Source organism: Nanorana parkeri, unplaced genomic scaffold (assembly GCF_000935625.1).
Source record: "Nanorana parkeri isolate BGI_ZX_2015 unplaced genomic scaffold, ASM93562v1 scaffold1331, whole genome shotgun sequence".
NCBI lineage: Eukaryota > Metazoa > Chordata > Amphibia > Anura > Dicroglossidae > Nanorana > Nanorana parkeri.
In genome coordinates this window covers 44388-61433 of record NW_017307599.1, presented here as the reverse complement: position 1 = coordinate 61433, position 17046 = coordinate 44388, and the positions used below count along the sequence as shown (strand labels likewise).

At 37.5% G+C, this 17046-nt stretch overlaps 1 protein-coding gene across 1 annotated transcript in view; it reads left to right on the top strand.

The window, feature by feature from the left end:
- The window catches only part of LOC108797755 (neural cell adhesion molecule 1-A-like), a gene marked incomplete at its 3' end in the record, with an annotated part of 224423 nt that overhangs the window by 189678 nt on the left and 17699 nt on the right, over positions 1-17046 (top strand). The window contains exon 9 of the mRNA XM_018569409.1: positions 10247-10276. Within this exon, the coding sequence (XP_018424911.1) occupies positions 10247-10276 (30 nt within the window). The remainder of the gene's footprint in view (positions 1-10246; positions 10277-17046) is intronic.

Genomic DNA, 17046 nt, shown 5'->3' with positions numbered 1-17046 from the left:
ATGGGGCACTGATTTGTGATGTCACTGGACTACTGGCTTATGATGTCACTGGATGACAGCCAGAAAACCACTCAAGGCAACATGAAATAGGAATTATACACCCTCTGGAACTTGCTATTTGATATGCTATATATATTTTTAAGAATGCAACTTAAGGGCCCAGTTACACTTAGGATCACTTTTGCACTTGTAAAAAAATCCACTGTGGGATCTTCATCATTGTTATAAGGTTACAGTTTCAGCTGTACATTTTGGTGTGTAGTGTTCCAGCATGCTTCAGTTTATGCACCTTCCTGAGAAGACCTTCTGAAAAAGATACATCATAAATCACATATAATATATATTTAGAGCATACTCAACTGAGTTTTAACATGTGCAGAATGTATCCTCCCACTTCTCCTCTCCATGTAAAATGCATGCACAATGCACTTCTACATGTGTAAAATGCAGCACATGGCAAAATGCATAACAACTGTCTTACAGATGCATATTAAAAATATGCATGCACAAGTGCAAATGGGCCCTTAATGTGGTGTTTGCCTGTTTAAAAACAACTCAAATGGTATTGAGACGGATTGTCTTAAATATTATTACAAACTATGTGACTACAGTGCACACAGTCTTAATTAATTTATCAATAATAATTTACTATGATTTTAGTGTATTATTTTATTTCAGTGCACAGATTTCGGTGATAATTTGGCATACTGTGAATAGGTCCCAAAGCTTTATTGCAGTGACAATTTCAGTAGGATAGTATTTTCATTATTTTAACTGCTAGTATCTTTCATAGTATTTATTGCAATGATAATACAGTATTAACCACTGTAATAATACTATTTTTTAGCTGAGGTTAATATGTAGATTAATGTGTTCACTTAGTTAAGTTAGAATTTAAATTGGGGAATTATGTTAAGGTAAAGGTTTAATTTTAGGTTGAGTTTCATGGTTAAGTGTAGTGGTTAGGTTAAGTTTCTCAAGTTGTCACTTGAGTATACTGTATTAGATTCCTTCTTTTATAAGGTAACCTGTTTTTTACTATAGTTTACCATACATAAGGGTAAATACTAATATTTAGGCAACACTTGTATTCAGCTGTATTGTTTAAAAAATGTCTTGCATTAGGGTGCTCATGGGAAAGCTTTGGCCTCCTCCCTTATGTGAGCTGTGCCATACATTATAAGCCACATGTCATCATATATTGTGTTTATAAAGTAGTTCTCAAGTGCACTTTAAATGCTAATGCATGACAGGCCTTGCTGAGGGTAAGATTTTGTACTGCTGACCAATGACGATAAGGCAGTGTGCAGTGACATCATAACTGGGTCTGACCAATGACTATAAATCAGTGTACAGTGACATCATCACTGGGTCTTAGGAGGGAAAAGCTGGCGAATGAACGCTGGACTGAGAATGGAGCAATGTGAGCTAGGTGTTCTTCAATGGCCGCTATATATATACACAAACAAATGTAAGTATGTACTAAGAGCACCACAGCAATTGTGTGCGGATGGATTGTCACTGTGACAAAGGCAAAAATAATCAGTAGTTCTGATGGCACTTCCAGTACAGAAACATTACTCAAGAAAATTCAAAATACTATCTCCTTTCTGATTAGGTTTTCAAGAATATATAGAGATTCTAACAAACTATATCCCCCTCTAGTATTTATATTAAATTATCACTGATAAGGCAAATTAAAGGTCTTTCTTTTTTTCTAACCCTTTAACCTCAATGGCTGAAAAGAAAATTTGGGTGACCACATATTTTCTCCATAAAGTTGTTTTAATTTGGAAAAAAAAATAACTTTATTGTTCTGAGCGTATAACTGATTCATACTGGGATACCTGATCACAACACAAGAACACAATTTCAATGCCAATGTGTGTATGGGAATTAGTAATATTACCAAGTTCTAAGGTCAGTTTATTTTTTTTTAAAAAGGCTGTCTTGCTATAAGCATAGGTGGCATTGTCTAGCAGATTATAATGAAGTTATTCACCACTTATTTTCACATAACTGACAGTAGAAAAGCTAGCTAATTACATTCTTAAAGATTTAAATGCTGGAAGTTTCATCAGATTCCATGCTAAACTGCTGACTATTTTTGAAACTCTCACCTCTCCTGTCTGGCGTCGTTTTTTTTGGCGAATTATGGCTCAGGTGTAACTGTGAGATAGAGACCTGTTCCAAACAAATCTATACAGTGCTTGTTGCTCTGTGTTCTGCTTGAGTTGATGTCTTTGGTCTCTTTCTTTACAGTCCCTTGTGTTTTAGTTTGCTTTTGGAATATTGGAACCTGAATTAGAATTTTTTTATTTTCCATAGGATGTATACACCAAAGAAACCATACTCTTAAATATCCCCAAGTATCAGTACTTTTCATTACAGCGTTCATCTGTAAAATCTACAAGTGTAAAAAGTGTAGAAGCTGGAAGTAAGAGTTAACTTGGTCGACATAATGTCAGCTATTGGACTTGGTCATTTTGTCAGAGAATTAAAAAAGAAAATCACAATTTATTTGTGGACTGGATTAAAGAAATATTGTTTCAGGGTTAAAAATCTGCAAGAAAACATATGTTTAATTGTATATGTTTAAAGTGGACAAATGTTTAGAACATATTACAGCTAAGCAGCATGTTTTATCGTGGTCGAGACTCTTGGAAAGAAGAGAAATAATACATTAATAACACATATAATCCGCTCTATATAATTCAAGAGTGAAAATCCTCCAAAATGAAAAATTGCAGATTTTAAGGAAATCTTAGTAGTTGAACTTGGACCACAAAGGTGATATTCTGTTGTTTTTTTTTGTGGAGGTCTTACCAAGAATAAAGTGGAACTTTCTCAATTGTCTAAATAAGTATATCACCTTTGTTATCTAGGTTTTGTTTACCGGATGCTTTTCATTTAAAGTAATGAGGAGATATTTGAATACAAATCTTAAATATTACTTATTGATGAAAACATTTAGATCTTACACCTTAAACTCACATTTATAGTTTATGTACTCAGTGTATAACTAGATTAACTTCCATACAGTTAACTTGATTAATATATCAGTACTGTAAACAGAAGTGTTCCTGTTTTTGGGACATTTGGTTGTCTAAATTTTCTGCTGACTTTTATAGGGAATCAAGGTTGTGATATAATGTGGTTTGCTTCTAAGAGGGTTCAATATGGTTAATTAGTTAATAGCAATTTCACATTATTCAGGATCTTCTGAGGGCCATTCAGCATTAAGGCCCATTTTATTCTAAACAACTTTTTGTATGACAAAAAATAGCTGGATTTGTATGAGTTGTCTTAAGGATGTCAAAATAGATAGGTTTAGTGGGTAGTTAGTCTTGTTTTATTTGATTGTTTTAGTGCTAGAAACAGGTATTTTACTACAATGATAGTAAAAATACGTAAATAGAAAGTCTTCAGAAGAATGTTAACCTTTACAATAAAACAATTCTTATCCCATAACATATATTGTTCATTGAGGCAATAAAATAGCATACCCTGTCACAAATTAAGATAGTAATACTAAGATTTAACCATGTTAGTTGAAGTTCCATCCCCTGTCTCATTAAAATACTTGTGTTTGGCTGTCTTGTTGCGTACTGTGTTTACGGAGTGCCTGTCCCATCAAACTTGTTAACATGTAACTGCATGTCTTGTATATTTGCTAATCATTTTGATATATAATTTTTCTGAAATGTACAAATACAAAGATGGGCCCATGGAGGAAGAAGATCACATTTAACATTTTTCATGCCACATTTTTCAGCTCTCTTTGGAAGTTCAAATCAATAGTTTTCAAAGAATGATGTCTGAAATGACTGATCCTTAATTTAAAAAGGCAGAGTAGGTCAGGTGAGCTAAGAGGTAGAATCCATTCAGTGTGTATTGGATTGACCCTGGACCTTCTTTCACTGGAAAGTCCCTGGAGCACCTACATTACTACCTTCCCATTGGACTTCCATTAAAAAAGCCTAAACCACATGTACTGATTATGTAAATGAAATGTCAAAATCATTTACATAACCCAGATATATATTAATCATGGTGAATTATTTCCTTAATTTGATCCATTGAGCATTAGAATATACATAGTTTAATCTATTATATTTAAATACTGTGAATATTTTGCATTCTGGGCCTGCATAAATATGTAGCAAGAAACCAGACCTATGTTGCTACAAGCATGGCCAAACGTTAATGTCATGCTATAATGAAAAATGTTATTTGGAATTGACTGGACACTTTGTAATCAAGTCATGGTATTCAATTATCCCGCTGTCCTATGATGTATGTGATCATATTTTCACTGAACCTAAAAGCCACTGTGTGATTAAGAATTGGCCAAATCACAAAATTGCTTATTTTCACATTTTACAAATAATGTATAGCAATGTTTATTGATTTTGATTCTCTCCTTTGAATGCTTCTATGTCTGTATCTCTGGGTAATTTTACTATTCCAGAAATAAATATTATTCTCTATACACTTAAGACGTCAGTAAAATATTACAATATTTGTTAAAAGACTGATTAATTGAACAGAAAACCAAATTAATTATTTTTACATTGAGCAGATGATCAGTCATTCTCCTGCAGAGTCATTTTTCAGAGCTGTTTGTTTGAAACCATTGAGAGCTGCCTTTACATTTAATTTCTACATGTGACTATTGCCATTGGATAATTGGGGAATATGTTAAATACATTGTATTTTTCTATTTTTTGCTAAGTTGGTACATTTTTTATTTTTTCCACAAAGCATCTCTTTCAGTATTATTGGTGTAAAATCTGCTGGTGGGACTTAAAGCTTGTTTAGTAAGACTGCCATAGGTTATTAAACCTGGCAAATATGCATTGCATTTGTTCCAGTGTTGGAAAATTTTTATTGGCTTGGAATAGTCACGCCTTGCATGCCATCTATCCAAAAAGAATAATAAAAAAAAAATCCCAAAGGTTGTGTTAAGCTGGCCATACTCCTAAAGATGTTCTGCAGATTTTCTATAGTCAGATGGAAAAAGTGCAACGGATCCCTCCATCTACGCTAAACTGTGGATGGAGAAATCTCCCATTGGGCCACGCTTCAGTATCTTGCTAGTCAGCCCAGCTGGCTCTCAAAATACCTGAACAATTGATTGGATGCAGACATTGTTCAGGTATTTTGAGAGCCAGCAGGGCCGACTAGCAAGATGCTGATGCATGGCCCAGCGGGAGGTTCCTCCATCCACACAGTTTAACGTAGATGGAGGAATCTGTTGCACTTTTTTCCATGACCATAGACAAACTGCAGAAAATCTATAGGTGTATGGGCAGCTTTAGTTTTGAAGAAAACATGGTCTTGACCTATAATTCTAGACAGAAAGCACACAGCAGAACATTTAACCAGCGGGTTCCCCGCTCAATTACCTGTCTTTGGGAGCTATAGGCCTTCCCAGAAGGGGCATTTGGAAATGTATAAAAAGTCATTAGCAACTTAAATTATATTTGATTCATAATGAATCTTAGGTTTTAAATGAAAAAAATCCCAATAGTATACTGCAAATAATATTCGTTTAATCGAAAGCCTACCTTTAATGAAAAAAAAAAAATACTCGGCTGGAATTTCCTTGCAGCCGTATCTCCTTTTTTATTTTTATAGAAAAGAAATATATTTATGTACATTTTTCTTCTGCCCAGTCTCCAATGGCTTTTGTCACAGCACAGATGTTCATCATATTTTTGTAGTTGTCTTCCACATTACTGGATTTTTAAATAGGATTTTTAAATGCTTTAAATATGACTGGCCAGACAAATACCAAGCCATGTTTCTATCTGCTATACTTACATCACTCTTATATTTGATGAAAATCACTAAAATTCAGAACAACCAAGTCAAATTGTAACTTTCTCAAAATACCTTTCCTGAAATTGTCAAAGGCCTCCTTCACACTATCCCTGTCCTTTGTAGTGCATTACTGCAACATGTTGACATGCAATATTTGCACATTAAAATGTGCTGCATTAGAGTCACTCATTCATTTAGAATGGGTTCACAATGTTTGGCAGTGGAAGGAAAAACTGACCTGCACCTTTTTTTTTGTGCTGGCGCCACAACTACATTGCAGCGCACCACAACGCACAGCAAGTATGCTGTGGTGCGCTACACAGCGGTCTCTCAGCATCTACTATACTTGTGCATTCTATTGACATGGCAACGCATTGAGTGCCGTGCATTATTGGAAAGCACACATGTGAAACGAGCCTTAAAGTTAAACTCCAGCAAAAACATTTTATTTTGTAGTTTTGGGCAGAGGCAAACAATCTCTGTCAGGTTCATATAGTTGCCTGTGGCTCCACTGGGCAGATTTATTTTCACTTTTTATTCTAGCACAGAAAGTGAGGGAAAATTTCAAGTTTTGTATCTATCACCAAAACATGCAGGAGACATTTCTCAATGTTTCAGAAGTACCTGTTAAATGTGAGATTTCTGATCACTTTGGGAGATTTCTGATCACTTCATTTTGCTGTCTCCATGTGACAAAAACAAATCTTTTTTTGAGCAGGAAGTGTGCTGGTAAAACTTGTTTTTGTTGATCAGCCATTGTTTTGTCATTTTAGCACCCATTTAGCATTGGTCTACTGCCATATGGAGTATGCCTAAATTCACTTTGAGGGTGATTCACAAAGCTAGCCGAAGGATCAGCCATAGATCTGGCTGATCCTTCAGCTAGTTTCAGCCACCAGAGCCCTTTGGTTCAGTCAAACCGAAGGGCTGCTGTACAGGCTATTCACTACAGCCCCTACAGCTCCGGAAGGCGGCCAGGCGGCTCAGCCGGGCCGAAGGCATATGCTTCGGCTCAACTGCCCGAAGTGGGCCGAACAGCTGGCCGAAAGCCTCGCAACTGGCAGCTGTGTGGAGCCAGCCGTGATCTCACGGCTGGCTCTGCCCAGTTGCAATGACAGATCAGCGTCCCCAGGTTATTCATTGACGCTAGCTCCGCCCAGTTGTTATTCATTGACTCTAGCAGATCCCGGTCATTAGGAAACAGTTGGGTGGAGCTAGCTGTCACTGCCAGCTCTGCCTAATTGTTTTATTTATTTTTTTATAAATTGTTATTGTATCATTTATTTACATTTTTAAACATTTTTTCTACTTTTTTCCCCCAACTTTTTACCTATTTTCTGATTCTGTTCGGTACCACGGAGGTACCGAGCAGAATAGCTGAGCCGAATGCCACTATTCACTCACTGTCGTTCGGCCCCTATGAGAATAGGCCGAACAGCAGCGAATGGCCTGCTGGGGGTTTGGCTCAACCGATCGGCTGAGTCGAACATGTTCTTCACTTCGACTCAGTCGAACATGCTGGGCATGTTCGGCTGAACTGAAGCAAGCTGATGTACGGCTAATTTCAGCCGATGTTTGGCTGACATTAGCCGTACTGAGCAGAAGTGAATAGGTGAACAGCGTTTGGCTCTGTTCACTTTGGCTCGGTTATTTACTTGGCTGCCTTTGGCAGCTTTGTGAATAACACTCTTTGTGTTGGAATCTCCCCACTGGAGGCACAGGCAGCAATACAGTTCAAAAAGGAGTTCTTCTTTTCCACTCTCTCTCTAACACTAAAAAAAAGGTGTTGCTGTGCATGGCAACCAATCAGCTTCTCTCTTCAGTTTGTTCAGTTAAGATTTGAACATGAAAGAGTGAAGGTGATTGGTTGTCATGGGCAACTGCTCCAGATTTTATCTGCTCCAGTTTTGATAAATGTCCTTCAATGAGTGTAATTGAACATCACAGTGCAAAGAGCAATAAACTGCAACCAATCACATATCAGATCTGTCTAGTCTGATTCAAGTGAACTGCTGAAAGCTGGTAACTGATTGGTTACTTGGGGCTGCCATATATTGTTGCTCTTAACTTTCTTTTAAATTCCTAACATATAGGCTGAATGATGTGGAGACAGCATAATTTGCTCCATAAATAAAATGTACTAAACCCTAAACAATAATGACAGCATTTTCCACAAACATTTGCAATGCCTTAGAGTCCAAAAGGTTCAGCAGACAATTGAACCTGTGTTTATTTGAAACATGCACTTCTGGCTTTTACCTGTCAATAAATAAAAGGCTGTTTGATTCAAACTTAGGCACCCTGGTCTGCAAACACTTTTTCTCAGACATGTACAAGCCCTTATAACATAGACCATGTTTACAAATCCCAACTTTGGTTAGGCTTTATTTATTGAATTTTTTTCACATTTTCTACATATTTTAACTCTCCAACTTATTATATATGACATTTCCTCTGTTTACCTGATTTACCAAACATGAGAGCTACTTCTATGACTGTACTCTAAAATATAACCTGAATGACTTGCTGTGTTTTAGAAATACTTGACATCTCATTGCATTTCCTGCATGTAATGTGGAATGGCATGTCATCACTGTGTTTATGGAGCGTGTTTGCATGTACCAAGTATCCTCCTGTGTGTGCATGCTCAAAGCTGAAATTGTGTTACAGTAATCCATTTTAGCCAATCAAATCTTGAGTTTAATTGCTGGGATCTTAACCCATATGTTGCCAAATAGCTGACGATGGATTAAGCTCTGAATCTGATAAGGCAGCAGTACTGTTTATAGCAAGGTTTTAGATTAAAACAAAAACACAGTTTAGTCCAAATTGGCTTTACCATTTTTTTAGTTCTCTTGGGGTTTTGCTTTGTTTAAATTTGTATACAGTTAATAATACAGATTAAAACTGTGTTATTGTATAGATTCCTTTCAACTTTAACATGGGAAAGAAAGTCACTTCAAACATCAACTGTTTAGGTAAAGAATATGCTCTTGCCAAATCCAGGTCATCATTTCATTTTCCAGGAAAAAAACATGCCAGGAATGTCATACGTGGTGGACTGCTGTCAAGTATTACGTTCAAGTGTCTAGAAGTGCTGCACGTTCCTGCAGCAGCTTCAGATCCTTGCATTTATGTTTGGAAATTCTGATACGGCAAACCCCAACACTTCTTGGCCAATAGGAATAAGGGGACAGGAAATCTTCAACACTACTAGGAATTGTTGGATCTTTAGCCAGGAGAACGGCCAGGCATTCTGGGGTAGTGGTAGGGCTTTGAGGCTGCTTCAGATGTCCAAGCACCTCTAGGTTCCTGCACGTTATACTCAACATGAGTTTTTGCTTTCTTTGCTATGGCAAAGTTGTTTTATGGCAAAGATTGTTATTCAAACATTTTCAAACCAAGACGATTTAAGGCAATTGAATACCAGGAATTGTTTGTTTTTTTTTGGCTCGTACAGTAATATATGATACCCTTAGAGCACCTTAGAGTGTTTTCTGATTTGCCTTGCAAGTGACTTCTCATCTGAGCACAAGTTTACTTGGTAATCTCTTCATTACTGCTTCAGTTTTTGGTGTGACCTATTTGATGGGATTACAAAGGTATCTAAATGGAGCCTATTAGTCTTATATTTTGTGCATTTATAGACACACACAGCCCGTTTTTGCAGGAACATTATAACTAGAACTAGTTTTAGTAGACAACCATTCTACATTTGCACAGCTCTGTAAGCACCTCATCCAGCAAATCAAAACATGTAGTATACATATAAATTATGATATTCAAGGTGCAGTTACCCATATCTGTTTACTGTTGTTAGAGCAGTGAACATGAACTCTGGTTGGTTGCACCATTCTTACATATACTGGGATCAGCACAACACAGACTGATCTCTGCATTCTTTCCATGGTATGCTGACCTTAGTGTAACTGTTAAATAAAGAAGGTCATTAGTATAATGTTATATATGGCTTTTCTGATGGAATGCTGAGTTTAGCCATTTCTTCTGTTTGTAGGGTTTGATAATAGGTTAATTACTTCTAAGTACTGCTGCTTTACTTTTAAACAACCACACAATACCCTGTTTGGTGTGATATTTACTAATTATTGTGCAAATAATGTTTTTTCCAGTAGTTTGCAATCAAAGGTGGGCATCCTAGGTCTCTCTACCTGTTACAAAATTACAAGTGCCAGCATGCACTGCCAGCTGTCATTTATCAATGAAGCCTTGCAGTTTTTTCCATTGGAAGCTTGTAGTTGATGTTCAGCCAGAGAGCACCAGGTTGCAGAAACTCAGTCATTCACATGAATGCATGCATTGCACGCTCAGTCTACTGTGGCATAACTCGACACATACAATAACCATAAAAATGTTTTATTGCTTTCTGTGTTTGTTGTGTTTTTATATCTGTTCTCTCCAGGCTTCGTGGACACGGCCCCACAAAAAAGAGGTATACAACTAATTAGATGTGAAATGCTGTACTCGGAGAAAGAGATACCTAACCCTTAGAGCTATTCCAGAACCACATTGCTTAACTAAACCCATGTTGATAGCTACAAGAAGATAGATATAGAATATCCGTAGTTGTATTCTGAAACATATAAACAAGCTTGGTTGGTATAACAAGTTAAGAAAATACAGATACATCAGCATTACTTTAGGTGTAGGTTTTCATTTAAAAAAATCAATCCATAAATTAAAATTAGATTTTTTCCCTTTATTTTACTACAAGAATATCTCCTATCCAGGTAAAATGGAAATTTAAAAAGTTATCTAATACAGTCACTATAATAATGTCAGTATCCTCCTCTGCAATCTGGTTTTGTCTATCCTAGTCTGCATACTAGTCTCGGGGCAGTGAAGCAGTTCAGATTTAGCATGAGTCATATCTCTGCCCTCAGAACTAGGATACTGTGTTGCTTGCAGTTCTCCTTATATACCCTGTTTCCCTGAAAATAAGACCTACCCCGAAAATAAGACCTGGTACTGTTTTTGGGAATTGCTAAAATATAAGACCTACCCCAAAAATAAGACCTAGTTGTGACCATTTCCAGGGCCGATGGTGGCATAAGGGGGAACTTGAAGAGCCACGGGAGAGGCAGGAGAGAATCAGTGGTGCCAACAAAGCCAGCGCTAGAGGAAGCAAGGCGGCACCGGAGGGAGCAGAGCCACATAAGCCAATTCTTCCTCTATAGCGCCGGCTCCTGTCACAGGCGGAGTGATACCAAATGCACTCTGCCTGTGAGGAATCAATAGTGAAAGCGCACTTCGCTCATTCTGGCCAGTGATTGGTTACTAAATTGCTCTTGGAAAGGTACAACACCCCTGATTGCCCAGATCACCCTATTCTTAACTTTGCCATTTTGGATTATTTTATTTGGATTTGCATTAACTTCGGATTGTTTTTAGAATGAAAAAAAAAATAAGACCTACCCCGAAAATAAGACCTAGTGTGTTTTTTTGAGCCAAAAAAAAATATAAGACAGTGTCTTATTTTCGGGGAAACACGGTAGCTGTCATCTCTCACCAGCCCTGAACTAACATGGCAGAATCCCTATAAATTAATATTTACCTTCTTGCTCTAGGTTATTGCATTGTTTGTAAGGAATGGGTGATACCTGGAAGTGTTAGATTTGCTTACAGCATACACTGTATTTGCCCAGAATTGTATAGTCTCTTTGGTATTACTAATGTATAATGATGTTGGGGTTTAGGAATAGCTTATACATGTTACACAGTATACTGTATGTAATTATTGCTACAGCCATGGTGATACATTTCAATTTTGTTCTGCCATCTCAGCAAACAATCAAAGGGGGCCTTAGATGTACTGCTTAGAGGTAACTCATTTTGCTAACTTGAAAGAGATTCTGTCATTAGCTTAAAATATTCAGGTGAAGTACAAAAAAAAAACAGGTTTTTTTTTAATTCTTACTTGCATTATTTTTTGTTTCCATTAATTATTTTGTATTCACTTGCAATATACCTTTGAACTTGCTAGAAAATTTGACTAGTCGATGCCCTAGCAAAGACCCCTCTCTCCTCTCTATAGACCTCTCTTATACTTGGAGTGTCTAAATATTTTCTGTGGTTGCCAAGGTCCCCTGCCTCTCCCCTTACGTTTCTATATAACTTTTTATGTAGCTGCTTAGGGATACTATGAGATTATGAGAATATGCTCGTTTAAATAAATAGTGTGTTGATAGGGTCTTTAAGAGTAGCATCACCCAGAATGAGGTCTTCCACTTTGCAGTGGAGCCCTGATTTAAACCCTAGATCTACCTTCATGCATAGCACAGTTGTTAGAGGCTGAGAAACGTTTTAAAGAAGAGCTATTGTCAGTTGCCTTTATATTTTGATGAAGACTCCTGAAGAGATCCTCCACACTTTGTCGGAAGTATATAGTTGCTTAAAAGTACGTTCCAGTCAAAATTGAAGATTAAACCCTAAGATTCCTAGCTCAGCAGTTCTGTTTTTCCTTCTGGCAATGTTGTTGTGGACCAGTCTCTTCCACTCCCTCTTCTCTGTTGATCATGGGACACACATGCTGGTCATACTGAAAGTTTTCTTGTTATCTCTCATATACACTCTCATAATACACTGATTATTATGACCACCTGACGTTTGTAGGCAAATTGGCTATAATTAGCTATAATTTCATGCTGAAGTTGCTAGAGGACCAGACCATTATAAATAGGGAATCAGGTTGTTTACCACGACAGTAGAATTGATTTATTTCTGAAGATATGGGTAAACAACGCAATTTAACAGCCTTTGAACGTGGGATGATTATTGGCGCGAGCCATGGAGCGAGTATCAGCAGAATTTGTTAAATGTTCAAGAGCAGCTGCTGTTAAAGTGTTTAAAGACTGGACTGTCAGCCGAAAATCTGGGTCTGAACGTGCGAATTGTGGTCGTCAGCGACTAGTCAATGTTAGGGCAGAACGGAGAGTATCAAGACTGGTACAAGACAACAGAAGGGCAACAGTGCAGTGTCAGATTCCTCGCATCACCTTTCAACATCTCGTGGAGTCAAGAGGCGGCCCAACGAAGTAATCTCGTGGAGTCATCTCATGGCCCAACAAAGTACTGATGGGCTGCTCATAATAATCTGGGCACTCAGTGTACAGTAAGCCTGTTGTTTAAAAAGCCAATTTTGTCGCAGTCACTAATCAGATGCAAACCTGCCATGGAAGTTTAAATGTGAATGGTGATGCAGGAAGAAAAATTAGAAAAAGTTTCATTGCAAAGGCATCAGGAATTGCACTTTTACTACACAGGTATAAAGGCGCAGGAATTGTACAGTATTCGGATTATAGCGTGTTCTGGTTTCAAATTATTCTTTTACAATTTCTCAAGGACATAGGTACACCACTATTATCAACTAATAGTACACAGCATTCAGTACAAACATAGGTTTTATGCCTAAACAGGTATATTATATCTGTCTATGTATCCTGAAAGCACTAACAACATAAAACATTCTTTGTAGCATTTAAGGTCTCTCAACTGAGAAGACTGGGTAGTGCTGAGTAAAGTCTTTTTTTTAAGTGTTCTGCACTCTCTATATTACTCAACTCAATTAACTCATTTTATAATTACTTAGAACTGGCTTTATATATTTGAAAGCAGTCAGTAATCTTTCTAGTACTTATCTTATGTATCTTTATATAGCATAGGACATTGATTTTTAAACAAAGGCTGGCATCAGACGCACATGGCACCTATGTTATCTCAATAGGACAAATAATTATTTGTTGGAAAATCTAACCCATTATGTCAGCTGATTAAAACTGGTTTAAAGGCGGTTTAAACAGAGGTCTGTAAGTTCTCATATATAATCAACTTGTCTAATAGCTATGTTTTTTGAGTACCTATACAATGGGATTTAGCCTTGTAATTAGTTTCTAATTAAGATTCATTCAGTTCAGCTTTTATTGAATGGAGCGCACTGTAACTCAAATTCATCCTGTTCATGAATTGCATTGATGTTGAAGCTTAGTGAATAGCTTATAATTTCTAACAGACTATATACTGTGATCACGTCTGAGAAGTCAATTATTTGTTGATAGTTTGTTTTCAGTTAAGGGGAATACATCAATATTTAGCTTTTTTATCATTATTCTTACTTCTTGAAATACCTAATATTTACATTCACAATATTTTTTTGTTGTCATGAAGTCTAAGGTAGTGAATTACCACGTTTCTATGCTGGTGGTGGTTTGGCTTAGTAACTGGATCAGGCTGCAAAAGATTCTCTAACCTTTTCTAATTAGGGGTATTTTTGGCTAGAGTGAGCTAGTTGAAGTCATCACAAAATAGGTATGCAAATAAATATATGAGCTTGGTAATGATGATATGAGATATTTGATGATATTTTGAGAAGCATTTGACAGAAATGTTATACACTCATGAATGTCTTTTTCGGTGGTTGGTCTTCTTGATTTTCGATAAATACTCTGCAGGTTTTTTTAATCAGTTATTTAATGTCGCATTAATATTAGGCTAATACATTTAATTATTGCTGGGGGTTTAAATACAAATAGCATTTCATACCAGCATAAACAAATGAAAATATAGTTTGCAGTGTCAATGCCAACACAACATCATTGCAGAATTGGGTCATCTGACCTACATCTGGTGAACACCTAAAGTTACAGCAGTATTTATTTAAATGCATAAAAGAGCTACTCCACCTAAAACATATTTTGCGGTAGGTCTTCACTGTTATCACAAACTTACAAGAAAAAGGGCTATTGCCTAGCTCTAACTTACTAAGACTGGCCACAGCTCTTTGTTTCAACACTGGGAGAAGATTTGACATCAAAGGGTTGGTGCACAGCCTTTAAAAATAAATAAATAAACTGACATTTTGTTGAAATGATAGCTTCAATTGATATTGTTATTTATTATGTATTATATTACCTTAGCTGTTATTAAATGGAAATTGTACACAGAGAAGTTACTGAACTGTGGGCCCTACTTTTTCTCTGTGCTTGTGTCATAAGGCCGACAATTAACAGGAAGAGTAGCTTAGTTAGCAATTTATTTAATGTAATTTGAAATTCTCCAGTGAAGGCTTTAACCTTCATTCACATGTCTGCACTGTAAACCACAAGTAAAGACCTGTAGTTGCCACAGCTCAGTTCATTGAGAATCTGTCAGTTTGCTTCTTCAGGACAGAATGACAGGTGATCTTGGAAGTCTTCCCCTCACCCAGTCATATTCACCTTGACCACGCTCCCCCACTGCTTTGTTTGACCTTAGGAGTGCTTGGAAATACCCAGTGTTGCTGGGTATGAGAGTACATTCACCCTCCTCTTCTTTCTCCCACAATGCAGAAGAGTGATCATTGGCTCCTTAGGCCTGAACACTGTTATTTTGGGGAAAGGAGCAGGCCAGCTGAGCAATTGCCCTGAGCAAATGGGAAATATCCAAACTGTTATAGTTGTAAACAGAAGTGCCACATGCTCACTGACAGCGACTGTTGGCATTCAGCTTGGGAAGCCAAGTTTGTATCACTTGAGTCAAGGGAACACACCCTTTTTTTAAATTAGAGCAAACATTTTAAAACAAATTGAGGGTTTATTAAAACACACTCACAGACTTCCGGTTCCGGCGCCCGATGCTGTAACGGCGCTCCTCCGTCCCTCGTCCCGTCACAGCTCCAACAACTGACACCCTTGCCGCATCGTGACCGCAATTCCGGCCGCTCGAGCCCCGGAACACCTGCCCGCAATGGATAGATATGTAGAACGCCCTCCTGGAAACCGAGGCCGACGAGCCTGCCAACCCCAATATGGCGTCCGAGGCGATGCAACAAGAATCTCCTCGTGGAGACATGGTGAGTGAGACGCTGCCATCCGCTCTCCCTCTCTCCCCCATTGACTACTCAGCCTTGGCCTCTGCAGTATCGCAACACCTGAAGGCTGATATCTCTGCTATAATAGCTGACACCCTGCACACTCATATGGGCAAGATTACTGCCACACTTGAGGCACAGACGCAGAGATTGCAGGCTGTGGAACAGAGGGTGGGCGATCTAGAAGATGACGCTGCAGAAGCACACCGATCCTATACCACAGTCACCAAACAACTGCACGCAATGATAGAAAAAGTTGATGAAATACTGAACTTCCTCCAGACCGATTGAAAGAGATTATGACAAAATTTCAGTTCACTAAGTGGTATCTCACCTCAAAGCTCGATGGATCGCTTGGCGCATTAGATGTCCTATAATCTGCCTGTTCATGACGTCTCTCGGTCGATTCCTGTCGGTTCAGTGTTATCTATATAAGCCAAAGACCAAGCCTGAGTCCGTCCCCATGGTTTCTACGTGCTATAAGTTACTGGTATCCATGTCTCTATTTCCTTATTGTAACTATTTTCTTTTTCTCTTTCCCTGCTATGTTCAAGGTATATATGTACTATGTTCCTTTTGGGCCCTATTCCATTTCACCTGTGCCCCCACCCCCTGAGGGTTATATGGATTGATTGTGACGTAGATTTACGTTTGATTGTTCATTCATGTTGGTTAACATCCATTTGTTGCACTGTTTCATCTCTTATTGCATGATCTGTATGTATGTAGAAAAAATACTTTTCAATAAAAATGACATGCTAAAAAAAAAAAACACACTCACAGAATAAATCACAGGATCTGATTGGCTGAATTGATGTAAGAGTGGATTACTAGTTATTTGCTCCTCTTTTTTGGCAAGCTTGGCATATCCTTTCTCAGTCAGCAGTTGTTAACAGTTTTTATTATGAATATAGATGCTTTTATTAATAGATTGCCCCCATAAAATCCTGGGCCAGTTGTCATGCGGCACACATAAACAATACCATTGCATTTATAGGGTCTATGATTTTTTAAATAGGTTTGTTCAGCATCCATAACTCATGCTACTCACTATGATTTTTACTAGACTCTCTGAATTATTGAAATGTCCATTATTCCTTATATTCTGTTTGTATGGTCGTTGTTGTTTTCCCACATCAAATAGCTAACAGTTTCTTTTTATGCAACTGACTTAAATTAAGTCAGTTGCATAAAATTCATTTTTTTCTTGTAAAACTATAACCAGTTTACATAAAATTACCCACTATATAAACTAAGGGCAGCCCATGATCCTGCACCTGGACCAAAAATGTCTATTTTTGGGAAATTGTAGTCTCGTTCAATCAGCTTTTGACTGCAAAAATTACCAAACAGATAAA